This window comes from Phoxinus phoxinus (genome assembly GCF_949152265.1).
Source record: "Phoxinus phoxinus genome assembly, chromosome: 8".
Taxonomy (NCBI): Eukaryota; Metazoa; Chordata; class Actinopteri; order Cypriniformes; family Leuciscidae; genus Phoxinus; species Phoxinus phoxinus.
This window is the reverse complement of record NC_136883.1, coordinates 8,164,489-8,189,705: the sequence shown is the minus strand read 5'-3', so window position 1 is coordinate 8,189,705 and position 25,217 is coordinate 8,164,489. Positions and strand designations below refer to the sequence as shown.

Below are 25,217 nucleotides of genomic sequence, written 5' to 3'. Positions count from 1 at the left end.
ATCAAGTCGTAACAGGGTGAAAGGCACTTATGCCTCCGCTTTGTGGTCCTTTATCAGCTATAACCACACTATGTAAGATTGCCAGATCAGGGCGCGTTTCTGTAGTTCTAATGAGACATAAGAAAACTACAAATTTGACTTGCTTTACGTCAAGCGTTACAATAGTCATTATTTAGTTTTTCTTCGTTTCTGATGTCGCAATACATCATACTTTCATAAAATCATGCATCATATACTGTACCTTGTCTGTAGACATCGTTCATTCCAAAGCCGGTGATGAAACAGCGAGCGTGCGTGCGACAGAAGGCTGCGGTAGGCTAAATTATTTACGACAGCGGTAATGGACAATTCCGCTTCCAACCTGTAGAGCGACCGCAGTGGAAAAGTTCCTTGGTGTTGCTTTAACTCATTCTGATGTGTTTTATCTTTCTCAAAAAATATTGTTAATATTTGTTTTGACATAGGCAATCTTACAGTTTATAACTTATACAACTTTGACTGACGGATAAAGTTGCAAGAAAAATAGCCTAGGCTATACTTCTCTCTCATTTTTCATGGAATGAACACAATCATGTTTATTCTGTTTCTGCATAATTCTGTAACAGGACAAAAACATGTTCAGATCAACAGTTCTGAATTAGTTAAAAGATAGGCAAGTAAGGTCAATTGGGTTAAAAGATATTGACAATTTATTATTTTGGTGGTGACAAAAAGATCTGAAATATGTTAGGCGGTTTATTACAAGACGTTTGTTGTTGATTAGTTTTGCCTGTTCATATACAGTTTATGGTATTTTATTATTTTGCACCATTAAATTTTAGAGCCATACAATCAGACATTACTTGTTAAATGTAAGCTAGACCAAACAAATTCTACATTACGCAGTCAAACTTCATGTTTGGATTCACTTTATTTTGTGAGGTAGGCGGCCTACTACCATAACAGAGCCAAAAGTAAAACAAAAAGCCTGTGGATGGTAAATCTTAGAAATGAATACAACAGTGCAGTATCATTCTTGGCCATAGGATGGAGACAAAACCAAATTTACCAGAACAAATATCCACAAGTCTGCTCTGCTCTCCACATGATGGGCAGACAAGCACAGAAACACACAAATAAATGCTAACAACGTTTTTCACATTATTCTGTAAAATATAAACATTGCATGTATTAGACTGTTCCGAAAAAAACAACAACACACAAACAAGGACTCACATTTTGTCAGCAAAGATGGGAAAGGAGAAGGAAACGGAAGAAGCACTAAAGAAGAACAAACATCCTCATGCTATTTCGAGCTCCTAAAAGAGTGACAAAAAATAAGATCTGATCCAGCATCACTGACAAATACATGCTTCATAATCCATGAGTCTGTTGTGCGCTCACATTTGGTGTGCGGCTGTTGGCGAACACAATTCAGACTTAAAAGAGGATGCCCCCCCCCCAAAAAAAAAAAAAAAAAAACTATGGCAACAAACTGAAAACATGGTGAAATTGTTAAAAAAAAAAAAACGTTCTTGTGTAAACCAGTAACATATTTTTAATATCCTCCAGACAGATGCATAAGGCTACTTTGTTTTCCCCTAGAAATGATAAAATAAGACAACAGTTATTAGATAGCCTACTTATTTTTTCAATTAATTAATTTAAATTTTTTCATTTCAAGCAAATACAGTGTCCCCAAAAATGATTTGAAGCCTTATGACTAAAAAGGTGTTGCAAAAATAAAGAGATAGTTCTGAGAAAAGCTCTATCATCATTTGTTTACACATTTATACAGGCATTGCCTGTAAATCCTTTTTAGGGCCACTGTACATTTTTCAGCATCACAATATCTTACCGCACCTTTGTCTTTCTTTTCTTTTTCCCAGATTTAAGTTCCTTTGCGCTTTTCAAAATGGCACTGAATGTTTCTGAGGACATGCGTGTTGAAACTTGGATTTTAATTGGAGAAAGTTTAGCTGTCGAGGAAATGGGAAAATGATTAACAATCTCATTTGACCAAACTGTCATCCATACCAGCATATATCCAGACTTTTATCAAGTCTTCAACCCATAAAAGCCATAGTTTGTGTGAGGAACAGACCTTAATTGAAGTCATTAATTTGCAATAGCGTGGCTCTCCAATGTAACACTCTTGAAAAAGAGCTAACAAAAATATGTTCTAAGACTATGAAAACATTATTTCTGAATGCTCTCTGGATTATGTGAACATTAAGGGAACATTTCATTTTGCAAGTATTACAAGAATGTTACTTTTGAATGTTCTCTGAAACAAACTAACATTTAAAAATGTTTGACAAACATGAATGATGTATAGACAATGTTTTTGTGCTAACGTTTTGAGAACATTATTAAAGACCAGATAACATTATATTATTGTTACTTTAAGTTAGGGAAATGTTACCAGATGTTAGGGAAATATCCTAGAACATTCTGGGAAGTGATGAGAAAGAAGATAAAATAATTGGGCTATTTACTATTTACTTAAAAATGGCATCTCCAGAATTCACTAATTGAATATGTTGCGGTCATGTTATTCACTAGACACAAGGAATCAGAGGACACATTCTTTGTCTCTAGTCCTTACGGTTCAAAAGTTACTAGTATAAACATGAGTGCAACTTTGGACAGCTTGTGGTGCTAAAGGGATTGAGTTAAGCCGGGTGCACACTATGATAAATAATAGTCCTTTACGATCGTTGCTTGTCAGACTGTACGAATATGAGCATCGCTGTAAGATCTCAGTTGTCATTAATGTCAGACTGGACGACAGTCAAGATGGGTTAAAAAAGTTTTACATCAATCAATGCCGCGCTCGGTGGCTGTGAGCTGCATTACACGCGGGATTGAAATGGTGGATGCAGGGAAATCTTTAACGTTAATTTTGGTCATGGCTTGTCTAGTCACACTGCAGGACTGTGGTCAAATCTTCTGAAACTGTCAGAATTTCGTCTGAGGTCAAATTTGACCGTAATTAACGGTCAGTAATCGGCTGTTGGTGAACATGTCTAACTAACGATCAAAATCTTTTAGGTTTGAAAAATTTGTCTCAGACGGCTAAATTGTGGCCAAAATCGCAGTGCGCACCCGGTTTTAGAGACTCCAAATTTGTTTGGACCTTTATGTGCAAAATTTAACAACTTTCAACCATACGGTTCTATGGGCTACCATAAACTTAAGAGTGGAAGAAGAAACGTAATAATAATAATAATAATAATAGGAACGCCAACAGATACAATTATGCATAATTAACTCTAAACCAAACCCTAACCGTAACTCTATATTAAAGCTGCAGGCTGTAACTTTTTTTGTGTTCAAAAGTTAACAAAAATTCTATAATGACACATTAATCATAAATCCATTTTCCAAACCGTGTTTTTGTCCTATCCTGAATCACTACGGTACACCTCTAATAAGTGTTTATATATTCAGACCATTTTAGTCTGTTTACATGGAAACGATCTGAAGAGAAAACGCAAAAGTGGCGTTGTGTAATCACTTTTTATTCTGCGTTTAGACGAGTGTTATGGGGGGGGGGGGATCTGCGTGCATATGGTGACGTAAAAGTGTGTGAAATTCGATGTAGTGTGCACTCCAGGCGGCTAGGTGGCAATGTAAAGCACTGAAAGTCAAAGAGACGCTGACACTGTTTTTCATGTTTAATACGGTAAAGCTGCTGCTTTAACCCTCGGTGCTCTTCGTGTGTCGCTCAAAAAAATGTGTCAATGAAATTAATGCTATATTTTAGTTTGAGAATGTTTTGTTATTTTCCTGCGCATGTCTGTGACGTAACGCCTTCACTGTCTAGCAGACTTTTGCGTTTTTACCATTTAGACGGGAACGCGATGGTGGAGCGTTTTTAAGATTTCCACTCTGGAGGGTGGTTTAACTTTTTTGCGTTTTTAAGCCCCAAAAACGCCGTCGCCGTGTAAACGAAAGGCACATCCGATCAAATATTTTTACGTTTTCACCCGCGAGCGTTCTCGTGTAAACAGGGCCTTAGACATCGTATCGCTGCGGAGTATCCCTGTACCTGCGTGACTCGTCATAGACATAAACAGAGAGAAGTAGCTCCGGCTACAATGTTCTTCCGCAAGACGCATGCAGTTCTGTTTATCAACCGCTAGAGCAGCAAAAGTTACGGACTGAATCTTTAAGTACATGTTATTAGTTAATATTACTTATTTTAGTAAGTACAAAGTAACTACGTCACCTAAAATCTTTTCATGAGGTGACCTCTAGAGTCATATTTCCATCACATTAAAGTTCACACCTGTTTGTCTCTCTCTCAGGGCCTCTAAAAGCACTTTCCCACCATCCTCTCCGATGTGATTCTCACCAAGGTCCAGTTCGGTCAGGTGACTGGAGAACTGCACTAGACTGAAAGACATTTATAGACATATGTACAGTTGAGTTTGATGCGTTATTGGATCAACTGTTCTGACATATGGTAAAAGTATTCACTCATTGTGGCCAATCCAAACTTAAGTCTACCATCTAACAAAACAATTAATACAAACATGTTGAGAAACAGTAACAGCTGTAAACAATTTCAATTGCAAATGCAGACAGAAGGTATTTTAATCAGTGTTAATTAAGAATATTCGGTGAGTCGCCAAAGAAATCAGTTTCTGGTTCACTTATAATGTTAGCCAATGTTGTTTTGCGCCAAAAACAATCATCGTTTAGTTGTTCATGATCATTTTCCGCCATCTCTCTACAGAAAAAAATACATGAAATTTGGGGTTATTGAATATTTCCGATGTGATATGATAATGGTCATAAATTATAAAGTATACATGACAACGGGAATCACATTTACATCCAAATGGTAATTACTCAGAACACAAAAGTGTAGCTATAAACTACTTAAATCATCTGGATTCAGTCTCACTGAGTAGAAACTGCTGTTTGTGTGCCTGTCACAACATGTGGAATTTGTATCAAGTTCAACAGGCGTGTATTGTTTCAAATAATGGGTGTGTATTTTGTAACTTCATGAAATTTTTTGCACTTACATATTTAAGAGTGTATTCAGACTGTATTTTCTGAGTTCTGCATGTGATGTGCAAAACTTTACTTGCAAATTTGGTTCTGCTGCGCAGCTGTGAGTGCTGTAATCTTGTTCATATGGACGTTCAAATAAATAAGACCTGCATACATGTTGCAGATGCTTGGGTAAGACAGAAATGGAGTGTGTTTTGCAGCTCAGATGGCAATGCCAAAAGTCTGTTCACTGACCTCAGGGGGGAAAAATTAATAACCAGTAATGCATGATTTGCCTCGTTTAAGACTACTGTGAAAATGTTCTGTTCACTAAAAAGCATGTTTATTTGGATTTGTTGAGAGTGAGAACTTTATTTTTTAATGGCTACTATGATCATACTTATCATTAAACAAATTACACGCATTCATATAACTCCAGAAACTGGTATATGTAGATGAGCGACTTAAAACAGAAATCACTGTTTTAACAACCTTTTATTTTAACATTTAAATTTTTTTATGTTGAAAAACCACATGTAAAATACTTGATTATAATTTCTTTGTAGTGTATTCAATAATATTAAGTAAAAAGATTTTAAATTATGCTAAAATTGCAACTTAATTGCAAATGTGTAATTATTACAAATATATTTCTATACATGAAATACAAGTTTCAGTAGAAATCAATTAATTTCAGTTTACCAAAAATGCTTGTTGTCTACACTTTAACCATATTTCAAAGACAATAGAAGTAATTATGAAATTACATATAAAGATGCAAATAACATGCAATTAGGAGTCCGAAAACATTACATCCAGTTTACGCCTTTTTCACACGGGAAGAAGAATGTAGAACAGAAAAAGAAGAGACAAATTGGATTTAGCTAATAGGCCAATCTGCAGAGAACAACACATTCCTTAACTGTCAAATAGAGAGGGTGTGTAAAAGGTCTTAGCCAAATCCAGAGATGACATTAACGTCCTGCCAAACATCAGATTGGGAATATACAGCTACAAATGTCTATCTCATATGACCAGTAAATTCTGAATGGGACAAACTGTTGACAGACTTAATTGAGAGATTTAATTTGACCTCCATTTAGTCTTCAACTGTCCCTTGATGCTGCCATGCTGGTGTTTGTAATGAGTTGAGTCTCATCCTTTAACTGTTTAATTGCAGTCAGTGAGAACAATTCTTCTGAAGTAGCATGCATAAAATATCATTAAAAATAACCTCATGATTCCTTCAGCCAATCAGCATTGATAGGATGTCATTTTAGTGTGGTTTCAGAGTAATTATTCATAGCTCAGGTGATTGGAAAAAAAACAATTAAGACCAAATCAATGCAAATTAAAAGCCCAATAGTAAAGACAGCAGCATGCAGGTCACACACTTTCCTGGGCATAGTAAAAAGGCCTAGTATCAAAGTGTCAACAGGCCTACTATCAAAGTGTCAACAGGCCTAGGTGGAGCGATGGGCCCATGGAGCTGAAGGTGGAGCCAGGGGATCTCTAGGCTTGGTGGAGCTGGTGGCCTGAAGACACTTGGCAGATCCTCGACGTGGGAGAGGGAGGCTGGTTGGGCAATCTCAAGATACAGAGGGCGTAGGATATACAGGAAGCACTGGAGATACAGTGAACACTGGAGAAACTGCACTCTAAACAAAAATGGTGCTAAATAGCACTAAAAGTGGTTCATTGGCTTGTAATCATAGGGGAACCACTTTAAGTGCCAAATAGCACATTCACCTTTGTCAAATGGTGCTATGTAGAACCATAAGAGCACCATAACCACCCCAAAGAACCGCTGAAGAACCGCTGAAGAACCAAACTGGGCTTAACAGGTTCTTAAAATGGCAGTGGTGCTATATAGCACCATAAGCACTGCAAAGAATCCCTGAAGAACCGCTGAAGAACCACTTTTTTTAGATTGTGGGAATGATATCACAAAAAAAAATCCATTTAATCTTGCTAAAAAAATCCTTTAATTCTTCAAATTAAGTACCAGAGGCAATTAACATCTTATCCACAGCGGTGGGGCTTTCCACCAAGCCCTCCCTCTGCGATGCACGACGTTGCCAGCTCACACACCTGGTCAGACTCTCTGGTCTCAGACTGGTCAGAAGGGCGATGACTCCTTCTGATCTCTTCTCTGGTTCAGACTCGTCCATCACGGCGGGCCGGTCTGCGGTGACCACAGGCAAGTCCATCAAGCCAGTCGCGGTCGGTGGTGAATGGCTAGTCTCTGATCGTGTGTGTACATCCTCAGTGGGGCCAAAGGTGTAGGCTGAAACGCAGTTCACCAACACCCACTCAATGAACTCCGTAAATGATCCTCAAGGACCCAAACCCGGCCTTTGTGCACTCGTTCAAATTGGCCAAATAAAAAGCGCACAGGGTCTGGATAGTGTGTGAGGCACACCAGATAGAGGAATCCAGATGTGTGGCCCTCGAGGCTCTTCTGCTCCTGCTTCAAGCAAAGCAGAAACACAGCAGGTGAAGCCATGCTGATCGGTTTTGGGTCAGTTCTTCTGTTACGGAACGCGGTATCCACAAAGACGAGGAACAATACTAGGAGATAGACTTTAATAACAATATTCTGTAAACAGGAACAAACGTAGGAGAAAATCACACACGCTAACGAGAACCGACAAACGCTAAGGGAGAACTGAAAGCTTATATGCATGAACAAACAAAGGGAACTAATGAGTTAATTGAACCTTCGCAGGGAGTTTGATTGACAGGCGATCTGACCAGACATAATCCACCATCCACCATTTTTGTCCGACAAAGCAGCCAGGAGAGTTTGTAGATTAACGTTGGAGGATTTGAACTTGAAAAACGGAGTGTACTGACGTCTTTCCGCTGTTAAAACAACATTCCTTCTTATGTTCATTCATGTTTATTTGCTGCTATAAATTAACTAGAAGGAAGAGATGATCGGTTCACGAGCAGCTTTAACTGAGACTCTACAGTGATCTGTCAGAAACATTAAAGACCCACAAAACGGATTGTTTAAATTTCTTTTAAAAAAATTACCAAATTTGAAAGTTGAGACTGTGTCATATCAAAAGTAACCTGGTCTGTCCTGTCTGTCAGTGCGTTGTTAAATGGATTAAACAGACTGAGGAAAACCAGGTCCCTGGACAAAACCAAAAACACAATGAAGGAGGGAACACAGAACATTCATGTTACAGCAGTAGCTTTATCTGGTGCAAGTTAGCATTGCTTACAGTAGCGTTGAACAATAAAATCAACTGTATATACAGTCATGTACACTCACATGCAAAGGAGCTCCAAGAATTGAGTTAGTTGATTTGGTCCCTCCTTTCCTGAGTGATCAATGGAGTTATCACACATGTGCAGCTTCTCTAGCCATGGACCCCCTGCAGCACCAGGACCGCTTTTTGTTTTTCCTCTTTTCTTCTTCGTCTTCTTTCCTAACCACAACAACATGTCATCCACAGCTGAGACTAATCTGGCATCCATCAAAATTACATGACTAGGTAGTGACCTCCCATTCATCAAGAAATGCAATTAAATTTTATAATAACACAGTGTGCATAAACAAGAAAATATAATTAAACTAGAAAACTAGAATTAACTCCGACTGAGAGGCCTTTAAATTTAAACACACACAGTGGCAGAGACTGTCTGTCCCTTAGTTCTCTCGTTGGTCTACATAGTGGGAAGGTTTTTGAGGAATGGGCGAAATGCTATTGACCACACTGAGAATGTGGCAACCAGAGTGTGAGACCAGCTTCACTCATCACCACAAACCACAAGTTCAGTTATGGCCTCCCTTTGACAATATGATCAATTTATGTGTGTGAAAACATGTATCATATGTAATTTATAAGTGCTCGTACACGTGCGTGGTTGTGTATGAAGCTAACGAAGAAACGGAGCTACTAGTCCCATACTTTTGTTAAAGTAGTTTAATTTGAAAATGTTTCAGCTGATCTTGTAAAGAATGTATGTACTTGTAAAGTACATGCTGTATCATGTAATCAATGTAAATGGCAGGAATCACCATAGAAAGTGGGAGGACCCACCAAAGACTGCACCAACATTTAAATGTAAACTTTTTAAACGTTCATTATGGTTCAAGACACCATCACAAATAGTACCCTATTTAAAGCTATCGTTTTATACAGGGTGATTTCGGACACAGCCTATGTATGTTCTCATTTGTTCGCTTAGTTACTGAATATGTTCCACACTTGTTCAGTTAGTTAACATCCTATGTATCCATGCTCTTTCACCAAATATATTTTCTGTGTACAATTTAGTTTCTACTGCTTTCTGTCAAAGCTGTTTTTTTATGACTTATCTTCTTGGATTATCTTTCATGTGAATAGGTAGAATTAGATCCTCATCTACTATTCACTTTTTTCATGTTAATTATATCGATATTGTCATGAGACACAAATGGAAAAGAAATGGCCCCCAATCCATCAGAAAGAGCCATGAATCTTCATGTACTATTACTCTGTTCCTTCTTACACTGAACAAAATTATAAATGCAACACTTTTGTTTTTGTCCTCATTTTTCATGATACAATTTTTCATTTTTCAATACAGTAAAACTGCACATTTTAGAGGGGGCTTTTATTGTGGCCAGCCTAAGGCACATCATCACAATAATCATGCGGTCTAATCAGCAGCATCTTGATATGCCACACCTGTGAGCTGGATGGATTATCTCGGCAAAGGAGAAGTGCTCACACAGATTTAGACAGATTTGTGAACAATCTTTGAGAGAAATAGGCCTTTTTTGTACACAGAAAAAGTCTTAGCTCTTTGAGGTCAGCTCATGAAAAATGGGGAAAAAAAACAAAAGTGTTGCGTTTATAATTTTGTTCAGTGTATATACAGAAAGCCACAAAAATAAGTTGCTTTGATTAAAAGAGTTTGGTGTATCTGCCTAGGACTATGTACAAGCATGTGTGTCCAATATAGTTGTGATATTTCCTGGTTTTCCTCCACATTGTCTGTGGATGTGTTGTTGTCAAGGTGCTGTACCAGGAGTCCTAAGCGAGAATATTTGTTCAGGTGGTTTCAATGGGGGTTTTGTGATGTTTAACACGAGGGAAACCAAGATCCCCTCAGAGGTCTTAGTGATAACTCTGTGAATATGTGGACACAGTTTAGTTAGGTTTTTGTTTTATTATTATTTTAAGGCTGTATGAATATGTTTATGTTTGGACATAGCTAAATACGGTAATCTAATATATATGTTTCAGGCTTTATGAGGCTCCTGATGTGGTTTTCCGAGGAAGAGAAAATTAGTAGTACCTTTGTTCTTTGCTTTCTTTTGCCTGGAAGACATATTGCTCATCTGGGAGATCAACTCTGTCTCGTCTGAAAGGTGAAAACCAGTGAATGACATCACTTTGCACAAGATGAGGTTACTTTACACGCTTTAATGTCTACTGGTAAGTTGAGAAAAAAGAATGATGAGGAGATGATTCTAATAACTTAGTTACTTGACACATTCCATTGCATAACATTACACACTGCATGTATGTATCCCACTCATACAGAACTCTGAGGTTTAGAAAAACAGAGAAACCTTAAGGGAGAAGTCTTATCTTGATCTTTTACGACCAGTCATACTGCACCAACAGACGTCGTCCAATGCGGACAATCACCAGAATATAGCCTTACACTTCTCAGACATTCCACCCCTGACAAAATGGTGTCTGTCATCTGTACTATTGATAGAATGAATTAGGTGAAAGTTGATAAACTCACATACACACCTGTGATGGATGTGGTCCTGTTTTGGATCTCTGCCATTTTTTGGCTGTTTTCAGCAACAGGTCTCAGCAGCTCAATAGCACCCCAACATTGCAGCTCATTGCCATTGATGTAGAGCTCCCTAAAGGCGAGGATCAACCAATTAATGCATTTAGGGCTGACAAAGTAAGCCTACTTTATGAGACTGGCTGATTAATTAAATGAAAAAGAAAAACAGTCGATGCATTTACTTAATTTTACATTAAACAATAGATTCTGTTATGTGTTCAATTTTAAAGATAGATGTCAGAAGTCTTTGTTCAATACACAGACAAGCCAGGCTCCTGTTGATGAAAGACCCATCATAACAACTAGTTTATATTTTTATTTGCTTAAGACATAGTGATATTTATAATCTGCCTCTACCTTCAATAGTCCTGGCTAATGTCCAATCACTGAAAAATAAGATGGACGAACTGCAAGCACGAGTATCTTACACACGGGAGTTCAGAGATGCGTGCGTGTTAGCCTTCACTGAGACGTGGCTGACGGCCGCAGACATGGATCCTATAACTGATATTGACGGATTCGGGGTACCAGTACATCTTGATCGTGACCCATGTACGACGGGGAAGTGGCAGGGAGGTGGAGTATGCTTTTATATTAACCCAAGATGGTGTAATAATGTGACTGTACGGGAGAAAATTTGCCTACCGGACATTGAGCTATTGACAATTTCGGTGAGACCATATTATTTGCCAAGGGAATTTCCTCAAGTGTTTCTATCGGTTGTGTATATTTACCCCAAGGCTAACTCTAAAAAAACAAATGAGGTGTTGTTTTCTGTGTTACAAAGACTTCAGTCCATCTCACCTGATGCCCCATGTCTTGTAATGGGTGATGATTTTAACCACAGTAATTGCAACAAAACACTTAGCCATTTTCATCAGTACATCACTTGTCACACTCGAGGAAATAAGACTCTTGACTTCTGTTATGGATCCATACGGGGAGCGTACAGATCTGACCACAGCGTGGTGCACCTGTTCCCAACATTTAAGACTGTGCTGCGAAGGAGAGGCATAGAATCACGGACAGTCCAGGTATGGAATGAGGATGGTATATTGGCCCTACAAGGATGCTTTGAGTGCATGGACTAGTCTGTTTTTCACGTATCATCGGACAATATTAATGAGTTGACTGATGTGGTGGTTATATCTCATTCTGTGTTGATATTGATAATGTGATTGATACTAAGGTTATCACCTGGCATTCAAATAATAAGCCTTGGTTTAATGCAGAATTGAAAAATCTTCTTAAGAAGCAAACTGTTGGTTTTAAAAGTGGTGATAAAGTTGCTTATTCTGTTATTAGGAAGGAAGGAAGAGCCTCTATCGTGAAGGCAAAACATAATTACAAAGAAAAAATAAATTAAATATTTAAATGCTGATCAAAGGGCGGCTTGGGATGGAATGAAACTAATGACAGGCATACAGGAAAGTGTTAGAACTACGATATCTTTAAATGGGCATACATCTAATCCGTGTTTAACGAATGAACTTAACAAATTTGATCTAAGATTTGATGTGGATGATGATAATGTGAAGTATGACTCTTGGCAAAGTAATACGGTATTTAGTATCGATGCTCCTACGGTGGCTAGGTTTTTTAAAAGGATAAAAGTAAATAAAAGCCCTGGACCAGATAATATTAGTGGTAAGGTGTTGAGAGCGTGTAGTTTACAGTTAAGTGGCATATTTACACAGATTTTTAACATGTCTGTTAAAACGCGAATTGTCCCACTAATCTGGAAACATGTCATAATTGCTCATGTGGCGAAATGCAGGAGTCCGAAGGTTTTAAATGATTTTAGACCGGTAGCCCTCACCTCTCTTGTGATGAAAACATTTGAGAAAATTATGAGAATAGAGATATTGAAGCATGTAGAAGATCATTTAGATCCTCTCCAGTTTGCGATGCGTACAGAGCATTTGTTGAGGATGCCATAACTACTCTTGTACACTTAGTAACTCAACATCTGGAGACCACAAAAACAAGGGCACGGCTATAGCTTTTATTGATTTCTTATCCGGATTTAACACAATTAAGCCACATGTGTTAGCCGAAAAACTAGTCAGATTATTTAACCTTGATCTGAACCTAGTAGGATGGATTGTGAATTTCTTATCGAACAGAACCCAGTGTGTGAGAGTCAATGGTTTACTTTCTTCCAAGTTATGTTCTTCTATTGGTTCGCCTCAAGGGTGTGTTCTTTCCCCATTGCTTTTTATTTTGTATACTAATGATTGTAGGAGTACATTTGACAATAGGTATATGTTAAAGTTTGCAGATGATACTGTGATTGTGAGTCTCCTTGCAAATGAGACATCTCATGGCCCAGTGGTGGAGGATTTTGTCTCTTGGTGTGCAAAGTGTAACCTAAATCTAAATATATCAAATGGTTTGATTGTATTAGCCTGTCCAATAGAAACAGAATGACTAAGCTGCTTCTAAAGTGATTGGAGTTCATTCATACCAACTGCCATAAATTCATACCATAAATTTTAATGTTAAATAGTCTGTAACCATGTGTGTTTTTTGTTATGTGTGAGTTTGTTATGTGAGTCTTTGTTATGTGAGTGTTTTTTGGGACGTGTAGCACCTGTGCAAAAACAAATTTCCTAAGGGATAAATAAACTGAACTGAACTGATTTACTTTTATTACAGACTGTCAGAGTCACTAGTGGAAATAGCTGCGTTCACATTTTTAAAAGCCAATCAAAGAGTTAACGCATCACTCTGTAATGCAAGATGTTTCTTGAGCTATAAAAGCCCCCAAACATGTCAACTCAATCTCTTCTTCATTCTCGGTTGATGAAATCGATTAGTTATGATCGTCTATGCAGTTTTCATCCAAAAAGAGCTTCAATTTAACCCTTGTAAAGTGCATTTTTTCTTCTGGAACCTGCGATTTTACATGCCTGGAAAGAGCTGTTTTATGAACGTTTCTTTTTATGAACGTTTCTTCTTCGGAACGTGCTGATTTACAAGCGGCTTGTTCTCCAAAAGGCATACCCAGGTTGGCAAAGTGGTTTGAGATGACTTCCACATTTCTGCCGGACTGCTAATACCAACTTTGTAAACACACATTCTGCATCCCTTTCATTTTGTCCTCACTGTGACTGCTCTTAGGTGAGTATTGAAGCTCAATGTGGATACAGTTAAAATGTCTACATGCCTTAGTGTGATGGATAGCATGGGTGGACATAATCAGTGCCCTTCCTGCCTCAGTAGTGAACACCTCATGGAGATGCTGGATATGATTGCATGAGCTGTGCAATTCTGCTCTGTAATCAAGTAATGCTACATATTTATATAGAACTTTATACAATAGATTGCTTCAAAGCAAGCAAGTGTCCCTTTCAATTATAATTGCAATTTATACTATAAAGCAGCTCTCCAGAGTGTTAATTTTTTACTCACGGATGTCTGACCTCGATCGACTGAACTGAAGAAATGAACGGAAAAGATTTCCATGTCAAAGAAAGCGGAGCCTCAGCGATGTTTGTGGCAGGTGTTTACCAGAGTGAACTTTTCCTGAAAATTTGCTTTGGCAAGCTGTTTTGAAACCTGATTTTGTACGAAATGACGTCACACCAGTTTGTTCTTTGATTTTGCCTGAAGTATATTGGGGCCTTTAATGTGACACCTCCCATTCAAATCAAGCCGGTGAGTGTAGAGCCAGCTTTACTAAACTTGAGTGTCATTGCAAACTACTTTGGTACTTTAGTGCAATCCAGACACCACGTAGGCCCAATCTCCCTTGCCTGAGGTCTTTCGGAACGACTTGAGATGGCAGCTGCTAGTGCAAGGTTAAATCTTTGGACCAGTGTTACAAGAGACCCTGGACCAATGCATTTCAGTCTTGTTTCAAGACTCATTTCCACAACAGGGCTTCTTGCCAGCGTTTGAGTTATCACTTGTGGACATTTCCCAATCTCATTATTCTCTCTCTTCTCCAGTCATTTCCTGTCTCTCTCCAAACATTGCAGAAATGCCAAAAATATATTTCAAAAATTATATTTGAGTGGACTACACACAGTCCTACATCATATTAACTCTATCCCTGCCAGTGTTTTTTTTTTTAAGTTGCCTGCCAGTGCTAGCATTTTTGATCATTTTCACAAAAATGTCAAGGCCCCCAGAATATTTTGTTGAATAAATATCTGCATTTGCATTTTATCAAAAGAAAGAACAGGCCCTCTGCTTTTAAACAACAACAACAACAAAAATCTAGCTTCATGCATTCTTTTTGCATCATGCATCACAAAAATGCTCAATTTTAAGCAAAAAGCTGAGGAAAATCAAGTTTTTGTCAAAGACTTCATCTGGATCTGATTCAGAACGATTATCAAAACATTGATGGAGTAGATAGAGTCCATCAACACCCCCAAAGTTTCACAATCCAATAGCTCGTCCTGGGTCAACATTTAATTCGGTAACATTAGAGAGTTTTGATTGATATGCTGTTTAATGTTGACGCGTTATTTTAGCTTGTTTCTGCTGCTTCTTTACGTCTTTTGATCTGGATATTCTGTACTCGTTCAGAAGACGCCTAATAGCACCCCCCCTACCGTATAATAGTAAAAACACAAAAAGTCAGAAAATTCAATTGGATTGTCAAAATAGCCTTTCTCCTACTGTAACTCCAAACCCCTGTGGCCCAGTAAGATGTCATCAGCTGAAGCTCACATTCATGAATTAATGTGTGATGAAATATTTCAGCAGAAGCTAATGGATCCCAGGAGTCACAGCAGAGAGTCACAGGTTAATGGGAAACATAAGCATCAGTGGTCATAACAGTCCGTACCTCACAGAACTGTTGGTGAGAAGTGAAGCTAGCAGAGTTCCGCTCCATGAACCCAAACCACAATAACATAAACTCAAGGAACATATTTGACTGGTCCCCAAACCTCCACTCAGCAAACCTTTCAATCCTTCCAGTCCCACACTGAGAGAGAAACAACCAGACAGAGAGAAGAGGTCATTATTAAACCTTTAAAAACACTTTGAAGATGACTTAAAAAAATATTTAAATAGGAAAAAATACATGCTAAACCAACAAAAGGTTTAAACATTTTCCAAAGTACTGTACTGTAGCTCAAACAGTAGAATAGCATTGAAAGGTTCCATTCACACAGAACATATTTGCGTTTTTAAAAAAAGTGGGACACGGGGTGATGGGGATGGGGGGTTAACTATCTAACCATAGTTAGATCTATTTTAAGATCTAACTTCTTAAAATAGCATGTCGCAAAATAAAAAATCACAAGACATGAGCGTAATGGTCAAACATGTCCAACGTACAGCAGTTGAATGCAAAAACATGTTCTGTGTGAAAGGCCCCTATCACGGTCATGGGTTTGATTCTCAGGATTATGGCAATTAATTTTAAAAAATTAGATTACATCAAGATACTGCAAAACAATTTTACAATCATGGTTACAATCACAACCCATTGTTTAAAAATCACTGTTGGTGTTGGAAATTATATAATTTTCTCTAGATATCTAGGCACACGCTTGCAATGTAGACAGTATAAAAGTGATGGGCCACTGTTCTGCAGAGCTTAGTCACATTCCTAATTAAACAAACCTGCCTGTCATTTTAGATTCTTCAGGTGTGTTTAATTAGATATAGAGCTAATCTTGGACTGCAGTTGTTCATCCTTGGTGAAACACCTAATATACTCATCTCATGATGGCACTTTTAAGTTTTGGCGAATTGGTGGCTAATAATTTGTATGAAATCGTACGATCTCATTCGTATGTTTTCGTAGGATCTACTTGCGTCCCAGTGACAGGTATGTTTAGGGCTGGGCTTAGGAGTGGACCTTCATGCTTACTTTTTCTAATTACACTTTTTTGTATGATTCACATCATATGAATTCATAATAAAATTTCCACCTCATAACATAGTTATGTTTTCCTGTGAGATCAGGTTGATAACACCAGGGATGGGCAACTTCGGTCTTTAGTTCCATCCCCAAACAAACACACCTGCCTGTAATTTTCAAGCAATCCTGAAGACATTGGGTGGTTCTCAAACAGAAGGCTGCGTCCTTCCTAGTCCAGTCCTTCAGAGGCTCGTAGGCTAGAGTCCTACTCCGCATTAAACAATAGAATGAGACAGTCTAGTATGTGCGCATGGATACATCATAAATGTGTCTGGCCCCTGCAGTCACGGCGCGTAAAAACTATTAAAATTATCATTTGAAAAATACTTTATTAAAAAGCTTTATATTAACTGACTTTCTATTAATGCAGCACAAGTAATTACAACCAGCCGATTCATTGTCTGATCATTCTTTTTTGTGAATTGGAATGTGTGCGCTAAGGATTGCAGGTGATTGGAGGACACGAAAGATAAACTTGATGCTTCCTTCAAAATAAAGGCTGCCTTCAAAGGATCCTTCAAATTGAGATGGCCTTCGACGGAGCTTGATGACGTGGCAGATGACTTTTCCAGCAGCCATATCACCCTGTAGCCCAAGACTGGTTGTCCAATGAAGTTAAGCAGGGCTGAGCCTGGTTAGTACCTGGATGGGAGACCTCCTGAGAAAACCAGCTTGCTGCTGGAAGAGGTGTTAGTGAGACCAGCAGGGGGCGCTCACCCTGTGGTCTGTGTGGGTCCTAATGCCCCAGTATAGTAACAGGGACACTATACTGCCAAAAGAGCACCGTCCTTCGGGTGAGATGTTAAACCGAGGTCCTGATTCTCTGTGGTTAATAAAAATCCCAGGATGTCCATCGAAAAAGAGTAGGGGTGTAACCCCGGCATCCTTGCCAAATTTTCCCCATGGCCTCTGTCTATCATGGTATCCTAATCATCCTCATATACTGATTGGCTTCATCACTGTCTCCTCTCCACCAGTAAGCTGGTGTGTGGTGGGCGTTCTGGCGCAATATGGCTGCCGTCGCATCATCCAAGTGGATGCTGCACATTGGTGGTGGTTGAGGAGATTCCCCCGTTCTATGTAAAGTGCTTTGAGGTCTCAGAAAAAGCGCTATATAAAATTTAACGAATTATTATTATTATTAGCTGAGATTTGCAGCCTTACAAGGGCACAGCTTTCCGATTCACAGTTAAGCATCCATAAGATTTTTCAGATGTGTTTGATTTGGGATGACATAAACTCCATGGTCTAAGTTGCCCATCTCTGATGTACACTGTTATTGACAAACATGAATGACAAAGTGCATAGTGCATTTGAGGACATTTACTCAATACACAATCAGATGTCCTCTCACCGTGTGTAGTCCAGGCAGAGTGTGGTGAGGTAGCTGATGCCTGAAGCCTTGCCCAATCTTTCCAGAGACCATTCAGTCAGTTTGCAATCAAGCAGCTCCAGCGATCTGAAGGGATAAACTGTCCTCCCCCTTTTCTCCAAAAGAAGACACTGTCAGAACAAACAGCTGGGTTGGTGAAATGCACAATTTTCCATGTGGTAAATTTACAATCATGGATTTTACAATTACTATTATGTTGCACACACAGTCAAATGGACATTACAACAATGCCCTGACAACCACCCATAACACTTTAGCATTGTGATAGTGAGTTTTGTACAGGCAGACAACACTCACTTTTTCGTCAGAATATACAAATTTGGTTAATTTAATCAGTGCTACATTGTTTGATACTTCTTTTAATATACAACTGATTATAATACAACAGAAAGACCACATAATAGCACAATTTCCACCACAGTCCAAGAGATTAAAGGCTGGTGTGTGTACTCACAGACTACTAAGCAGTTGGGGAGATGTCCCTCAAACTGGTTTACTAAAATAAATAGCTTAGGATTACAGAGATCAAAGCTGCAGTTCTTGACAAAGCGGCTGTGTGTAATCTCTTTCTAACTGTGAGAAAGAGTAATTCCATTGAGATATCATTCTTACCCTACATATAAAGCTCCCCTTGAACATCATTCCATAGATTAGTGATGATCTACAGCAGAAAAAAAATCTCCCAGAATCTCATCAACATCTTAAAAATGAGGACCTCTTATAGAAGCACTTATTGTTATAACCGTCTGACCGGTACATATAAATCTGTGCATGTGCCAAATTTATATGTTAGGGTTGTCCTAACAGCATTCAAGTGCAGAACTTCAATTGCATGCTTCTCCACCATATTGTTTTCCTTACATTCTTTGTCTGCAGGTCTGGAAAAATATGGCATTGATTTTCACAGCATCAAAGCTGTTCTGGAAGTAAATCTCACCCTTTAATAGGACAGATTTTTCCGATTTATATGAGCTAAAGTGTGAACATGTTGCCCCTGGAAGGGAATAAAAATGGGTGTGGACCACAGGATAATAAAGGTCTAAGTAGCCATAATATGAAAACATGAAAACATCTAAACTAAGTCTTCAAGTTCCAAGTTGGAACTAAAAATTTACATGACAATGATGCAGCCTTATCTACATTACATGCTATGCTATTTTCAGGCCCACAAAAAGGATGAACAATGCATGTTGGCTTCAAACGAATTGTTAGTTGATAGGACTACATACTATATATATATCAGTTTTGAATGAAAAAAAAATTGTTTATGATGTGTTGTCATCTCTCAGGTTTCTCTCAAGTTCCTACAGAAGTTACTTATATTGCTGGAAAAATAATCAAAAGTTTTGGCAGTAGCCGAGTAAATCCCCTGATTTTAATTAGGCTTTCATGGGTTTGACAGCCCGCCATAGCCTCAGAGGTATTGTGGTTCATGTTGAAAACACAAGCCAGTAGTTGGCTGCCAATGGCCTCTCAAACTAGAAAAGCCCCACCACAATGATAATAAGACCTATTTTTTAAATCCAAAAGAGAACAGATGTGTCTCTAAAACAAAACAACAGTTAACAATGTCAGTTGCTTCTGGTTTATGCAAAATTTCAATTAATCATGGCAATTTGCCCATTACTCTTTGGAGTGTGTGGAACAAAAAAAAAGAGACATGTTTAATAATATATTGATTTCTATTTACCATGCAGTTGCAATGAAAGGGGACTGGAGCTTTCAAGCTTGAAAAGGGATGCTATAGCATCACAAAAGTATCATGAAAGTGATACATAAGACTTATATTTAATTCTGTTTAACATTTCATTGTGAATGTTTCATTTTTCACTTCGATAATGATGTGGAAACGACAAAAAAATGTGATTAATGGAAAGGGAGAGAGAGAAAGCAGGTACATTTAACACATTGGTAAAGCCAAAATGTTTTGCAACAAAATGCAGAGATGACAGAAAACATTCAGAGTTCTGGAACCTGAAATTGTTGTGCAATTCAAAACTCTTTCCAGAGCTAAACTGATCTGGTGTTAAGATAAAATGTTAACAGTTATGGCTCATTACCATTTACTGCTGAAATAAAAGACACATCTTACTGTGAGTGATGTGACCAAACAATCATTTTTTTGTTTGCACAGAAAGGTTTGTTTTGAACTGCAGCAGCCTTGGCTTCCCTATAGGACTCTTTCCCTCTCTTGTGTTGTGGAACAAGCATCCAACAAGACTAAATGATTTCCATAACTGCCAATCACAAAAGTAGGATCTGTAGTAAAGTGGGATCAGTGCTCACCAGCTCAACTATATCTTTTTGCTTGAGAGACAGACTCCAGATGTGGAATTCTTGTGCATGTGTGTAACGCTCATTTCGTATAGCCATTAACAGAGGCTGAAGGCTGGGCAGAATAGCGTCTGAGGGCCTGCAATCTGGAAATGACAGCGTTATCTAAAGGGAAGGGAGAGGAACAGACAGAAACAGTGAGTGAGAAGAAGATGCATGCAGTAGACATTTTAACAAAACATTAATATAAAGGAAGTCAGGGAACACATTTTGCAAGAGAGTGAATCTCATATTTTATACCTTCACCAACACATTTAGAGGCTCCATAGTCTTTTTTGTGTATTGTATTTGTGTATTGTAGTAATTGTGACATACTAGACACCTGAACTGAATTCCATCTGAATTATTGTAATACAAAAAAATATATATTTTTGACTGTAACGCACAAGAAGCAGTGTAAAGTAAAACCTCATTGGCTCCCACAAGTCACATGACCAAACGTCATGACATCGCAGAACCAATGAGGTTTGATGGTATGAGCTGATCAATAATTTTTTTTGAAAGTGAATAAAGGGTTAAAGGTACACTGTAGTTTTTAAAGTATTTTATTACCTAAAAGCAATGTCTTTATTCATAAATATGTCCTCAGTGGTGTACAATTACCTCTGCCAATGATCTGACTTATCATTGTAAGCGAAGAATTTCTTATCTTTATTTACATGGAACGGGTAAGTCCACGGAGGTAAGTCCACGGAGGTTCCACCATCTTGAAAAACTATAAAAGCAGAGAGGGACAAAAAGCACTAGCCTACCTCAACGCGTTTCCACAACCAATCGTTCGGAGCCAGCGTCATGTGACTGAAACCAGCAGAAACGGACAAGGAGATCAGTGAGGACGGAGGCACTTGTCACTGTCCCGGCAAATTTTAAAGGTTGCACTGCACGGTACTTTATAATGCAGGACCATAGTTGTGCCGAGCCACAGGAGAAGGAATCCTCATCGCCATAATTTAATTTAAAAGGAAACGTGACCGGCAAATTAAAGGAGGGTAAATATCGGGATAATTTTTTCCCAGGTGGAAAGAGCTAATGAAGGATAACAACTTTGAAAGGGACGCTGAAGTTGTCTGCTTTCTTCTCGACAGGTAAGTCAATGTTACGGTCCAAATTACAAGCTTTTTTTCATTGCTTGGTTGTGTAATTCAGTATATAGGCAGCATAACAGTAGAACATGTAGTTAAACTCAATGAAGGGCTATTGGAAGACATGTTGCCATTGCTTCTTGGTTGGTACCTTTTTTACAGTCTATGGTTGGTACATACCGGCTACCGTAGTTGCAACACGCATTTGAAAAAGCAAGGCGCTATAGAGAGCACTATTCGTTTGAATGCAAAATACAATTTCACCGCTAGATGGGAAAAATTCCTACACATTGTACCTTTACATTTTAATCTGTTCATGATATTCCTCATCATATGACTTCAGAAGACTTGGAATCTACCAGCCCGAAAAATGTTAACATTTCAAATAAATAGAAATTCACTTAAAGATATTACAGAAAAAATATCCAACTAACATTTTACTCTCTTAAGTTTATGGAAATTGGAAAAGAATGCTCCTTTTGTAATAATATTGAGGAGGTGTTCTGTCATTTGTTCTCTGATTGTCTACATTTTGGAAATCCTTTTTTATTTTCTTAATCTTTTTTTTTAAAAAGATAAAATATTAAATAATTATTTGTTGTTACAAGCATGAAGACAAAAGTATGGACACTTTTGTAAATAGGCCTAGCCTATCTCTGAATGGCAAGTTATTTATTTATTTAAAAATCCTCCATTGTAAGGCTTTCTATTAACGTAGGCTATTTTAATGAAGTCACTTACGGCTGTGTACAATATAAAATGTACAGATGGTAAAGTACTCTAAATCTGTAATGTGTTTTTTTAAACTTCATTTTTGAAGATATAGACTTTGGTGCCTGCGTTTATGTAAAAATATTATGTTATTTAACAAGAGCCTAAACTGTTTCAGAGCAGCGCCATGAAATACAGTATGATTATGAAAGCGAAGCTGTGAGGGATAGACTTGCCGTGTTTTCAATGGCATCCGCTGTAAAACTCTGTATAAACCTCCTAATTCACTAATACTTTTCCACAGCTCATGTTGTCTGGTGTTTTTGGCAACTAAAATTTATTAGAAATATATTTTCGTCAGCAGAACAATATAAAAACACATTAAATAACAGTAGGCCTACGAAGATGTAACGTTAGGCCTAAGTTAACTTAGGCTATCCCTCACAGCCTCGCTTTCGTTCCTATTAAAAATCTAATATTTTCAAAGTTTATTAACCGTTTCCATCCGTAAAATACCTTTTTGAGATGTTGCTGTTTGTCGATGTGGTGAAGGATGTCCTGTTTGAACACTGCACTGGGACAGCTGTCATTCTGCATGCAGTGATGCTCATATCTTCTCCAGAGCGCGCGGAGCTGCAGCACCACTGCATCATCGACGGCGCTCGACACTCTAGACTGCGCCTTTCGCATTATGATTAGGTAAGTAGTTTATTCAAAGCGTTTAATGTGTTAATGTTAAAGTTTTCCCAACGAGTTAGGCAGGTTATCAACTTTGTTTTGGAACGTGCTGGCGTTCTCCAGAGCGCTCTGTCTGTGGCCGTGGCAACAACACAAAGCCAAACAACACGTTGCTAGATCCTCCCTCGTTTTACCCCTCACAATCACAATTCACCAATTTGGAACAGGTAACTTAGGCCTATATTTTATTTAGGAACAAGTCACTCTTCATAAGAGATTGGTGGAAACAGGTATCTGGTATGTTGCTCATTTTCTAGGTGAGGAAGGTAATTTTATGAATCACAGGACTTTCTGTGAGAAGTAGGCCTATAATTTTCAATGTGATTATAAGCTTATCATAAGGTTTTGAATTAACGTCCAAAGGCATTTGCTCTGTTGGTTAGAAACGCAGTGCACAATGTAAAGCTTTTCATCTAACATCTTTAAAAATAAATGGACTGGATTTTTTTCATGAGTAGACAAATGAATGCGAACTTTATTAACCCAAGATAGCCTACATTTCCAAATCAAGCTAGTTAAAATAATGTGACTCAAATTTTACCCAAGAGCTAACGTTATATTAATAAATTAAAAACTATGTAGGCTATCTTTCCTTTCCTATACCCCCCAAAGCTAAGGAACTTTAAAACTTAACGATACCTACCCATCCAACTTCTTAGATAGGCCTAGATATAACATTGATTGCAATAATTGCACTTTTTGTGATTCTGAAATTGAAACAACAGTAGGCCTACGTTAATTTTTTTACTGTAGTAGAACCTTTTGGTTTGACATGTACGAGTGGCTTTAAATTACAATTAATTTGATTTCTTAATTTTCGGAAAAATTACATACATTTTGGTACAATAATGAAAGATGTACACATTACTGAATAATATTTTCATTTTTGGGAAATTTTATATATTCTGTAAGTGCCTTAAAACAAAGCCATTAAAATTCAGTTTTTCAGAGAGAATTTTGGATTTACTGTAAATAATTAAGAATGTTAAAATCGAAAAGTGGAAGAACACTATGGTTTATTGAAGAAATATAAACTATTAGAAGAAACTATTTGCCTAGACCCGTATGTATAATTTATAATTTTTTTCTTTCTTGTAATTTTTGTTTAAATTCTACAGATTTGTGCTCTGTTCTTTAGGGATTTTATGTGATTTTGCATTGCCTTATTGTAATTGTGTTTTCTTGCATTAATAAAATAAAATAAAAGATCCTCCCTCGCCCAAAATACCATTTATGGTGTACGCTGTACTGAGTGTGTGTGATGTGTATCACATTCATGATAAGTTATCATGTTAAAGGGATTGGTCACCCAAAAATGAAAACTCAGTCATTATTTACACTTAAGCTACTCTGGGATGACTTTTTCTGTGAAACTGGAAGGAGATATTAAAGTAGCCTATTAGTTCATCCAAAAATGAAAATTATCCCAAAATTTACTCAGTCATATAGCTACACCTAGGATGGCTTGAGGGTGTCTTCTTTCAGTAAAACGCAATCTGTGTTATTTTTAAAAATATCATGAGTTTAAGATAAGATTTCCCTGAATGCCGACGATATTTTGTTTTTCATGGTGAATCCTGATACCTCTATCCCAGCTCTTACAGATACGATTAACAAATTTGGCACCTTTTCAGGATATTTAATTATAAGTCAGTGGCAATGCCTATAGGTGGCTTAAAACAAACATACTCCAAACACCCTCCTTTCCATTTAGATGGGCTCCTGAGGGCTTGATATACTTGCCTTGGGCAATAACTCAATTCAATTTCCAATTCAATTCAATTCAATTCAACTTTATTCTGGACTCGTGGTCCAGTATAGATACTTCTGCAGATGAATATTTTTCCAAGATTACTTTACCCCAGTCAAATGATTCCGATAAATTTCACACACAAAACCATCAGGAAATTGAATGGTTGTTTTAGTTCCTTTATATGAAAAAAAAAAAAAAAAAAAAGCACGGATTAATTTTTACTTTAATGCTTTCATCTTCGGTGGGAGGTCTTGACCTTCCAGATATTCTAAGATATCCGTTAAAGGGTAACTGTTTGCCAAAATTGAACCTAGGCTCTTTTTGTTTATCTACCCGAGTAAAACGTTTGTGTAAAAGCAGAATTAGAATGGAAACGCCACTTTTAAAATTGACCGTATTTTCGTTTTAGGTCAAAATGCTTTTTGAATGGGAGTGCATGGGGCACTTCTATGATAGCATCAAAATCACTGTTTTTAAAACACTAAGAATGCTCGACACAACATGAAACTGTGCTTGAATTAT

At 37.8% G+C, this 25,217-nt stretch overlaps 1 protein-coding gene across 5 annotated transcripts; it reads right to left on the bottom strand.

Moving 5' to 3' along the window:
* Positions 1 to 690: 690 nt before the first annotated feature.
* On the bottom strand, positions 691 to 23,540 carry LOC307002656 (uncharacterized protein). 5 transcript variants are annotated; one of them, XM_079620490.1, is made up of 10 exons: positions 21,164 to 21,270; positions 20,364 to 20,516; positions 18,039 to 18,187; positions 15,599 to 15,739; positions 10,752 to 10,870; positions 10,285 to 10,350; positions 8,270 to 8,426; positions 4,274 to 4,380; positions 1,843 to 1,958; positions 695 to 1,298 (listed from the first exon to the last, which is right to left on the bottom strand). In XM_079620490.1, exons 1-10 carry the CDS (start codon positions 21,203 to 21,205, stop codon positions 1,281 to 1,283), a joined length of 1,068 nt encoding a protein of 355 aa, XP_079476616.1. In that variant the 5' UTR covers positions 21,206 to 21,270; the 3' UTR covers positions 695 to 1,280. The 5 variants fall into 5 exon arrangements, with proteins under 5 accessions (XP_079476617.1, XP_079476616.1, XP_079476613.1 ...); XM_079620487.1 differs by lacking the exon at positions 21,164 to 21,270 and adding an exon at positions 22,721 to 23,216 and having other exon boundaries at positions 708 to 1,298; XM_079620488.1 differs by lacking the exons at positions 695 to 1,298; positions 21,164 to 21,270 and adding exons at positions 1,500 to 1,580; positions 22,721 to 23,203.
* Between the last annotated feature and the right edge of the window lie 1,677 nt (positions 23,541 to 25,217).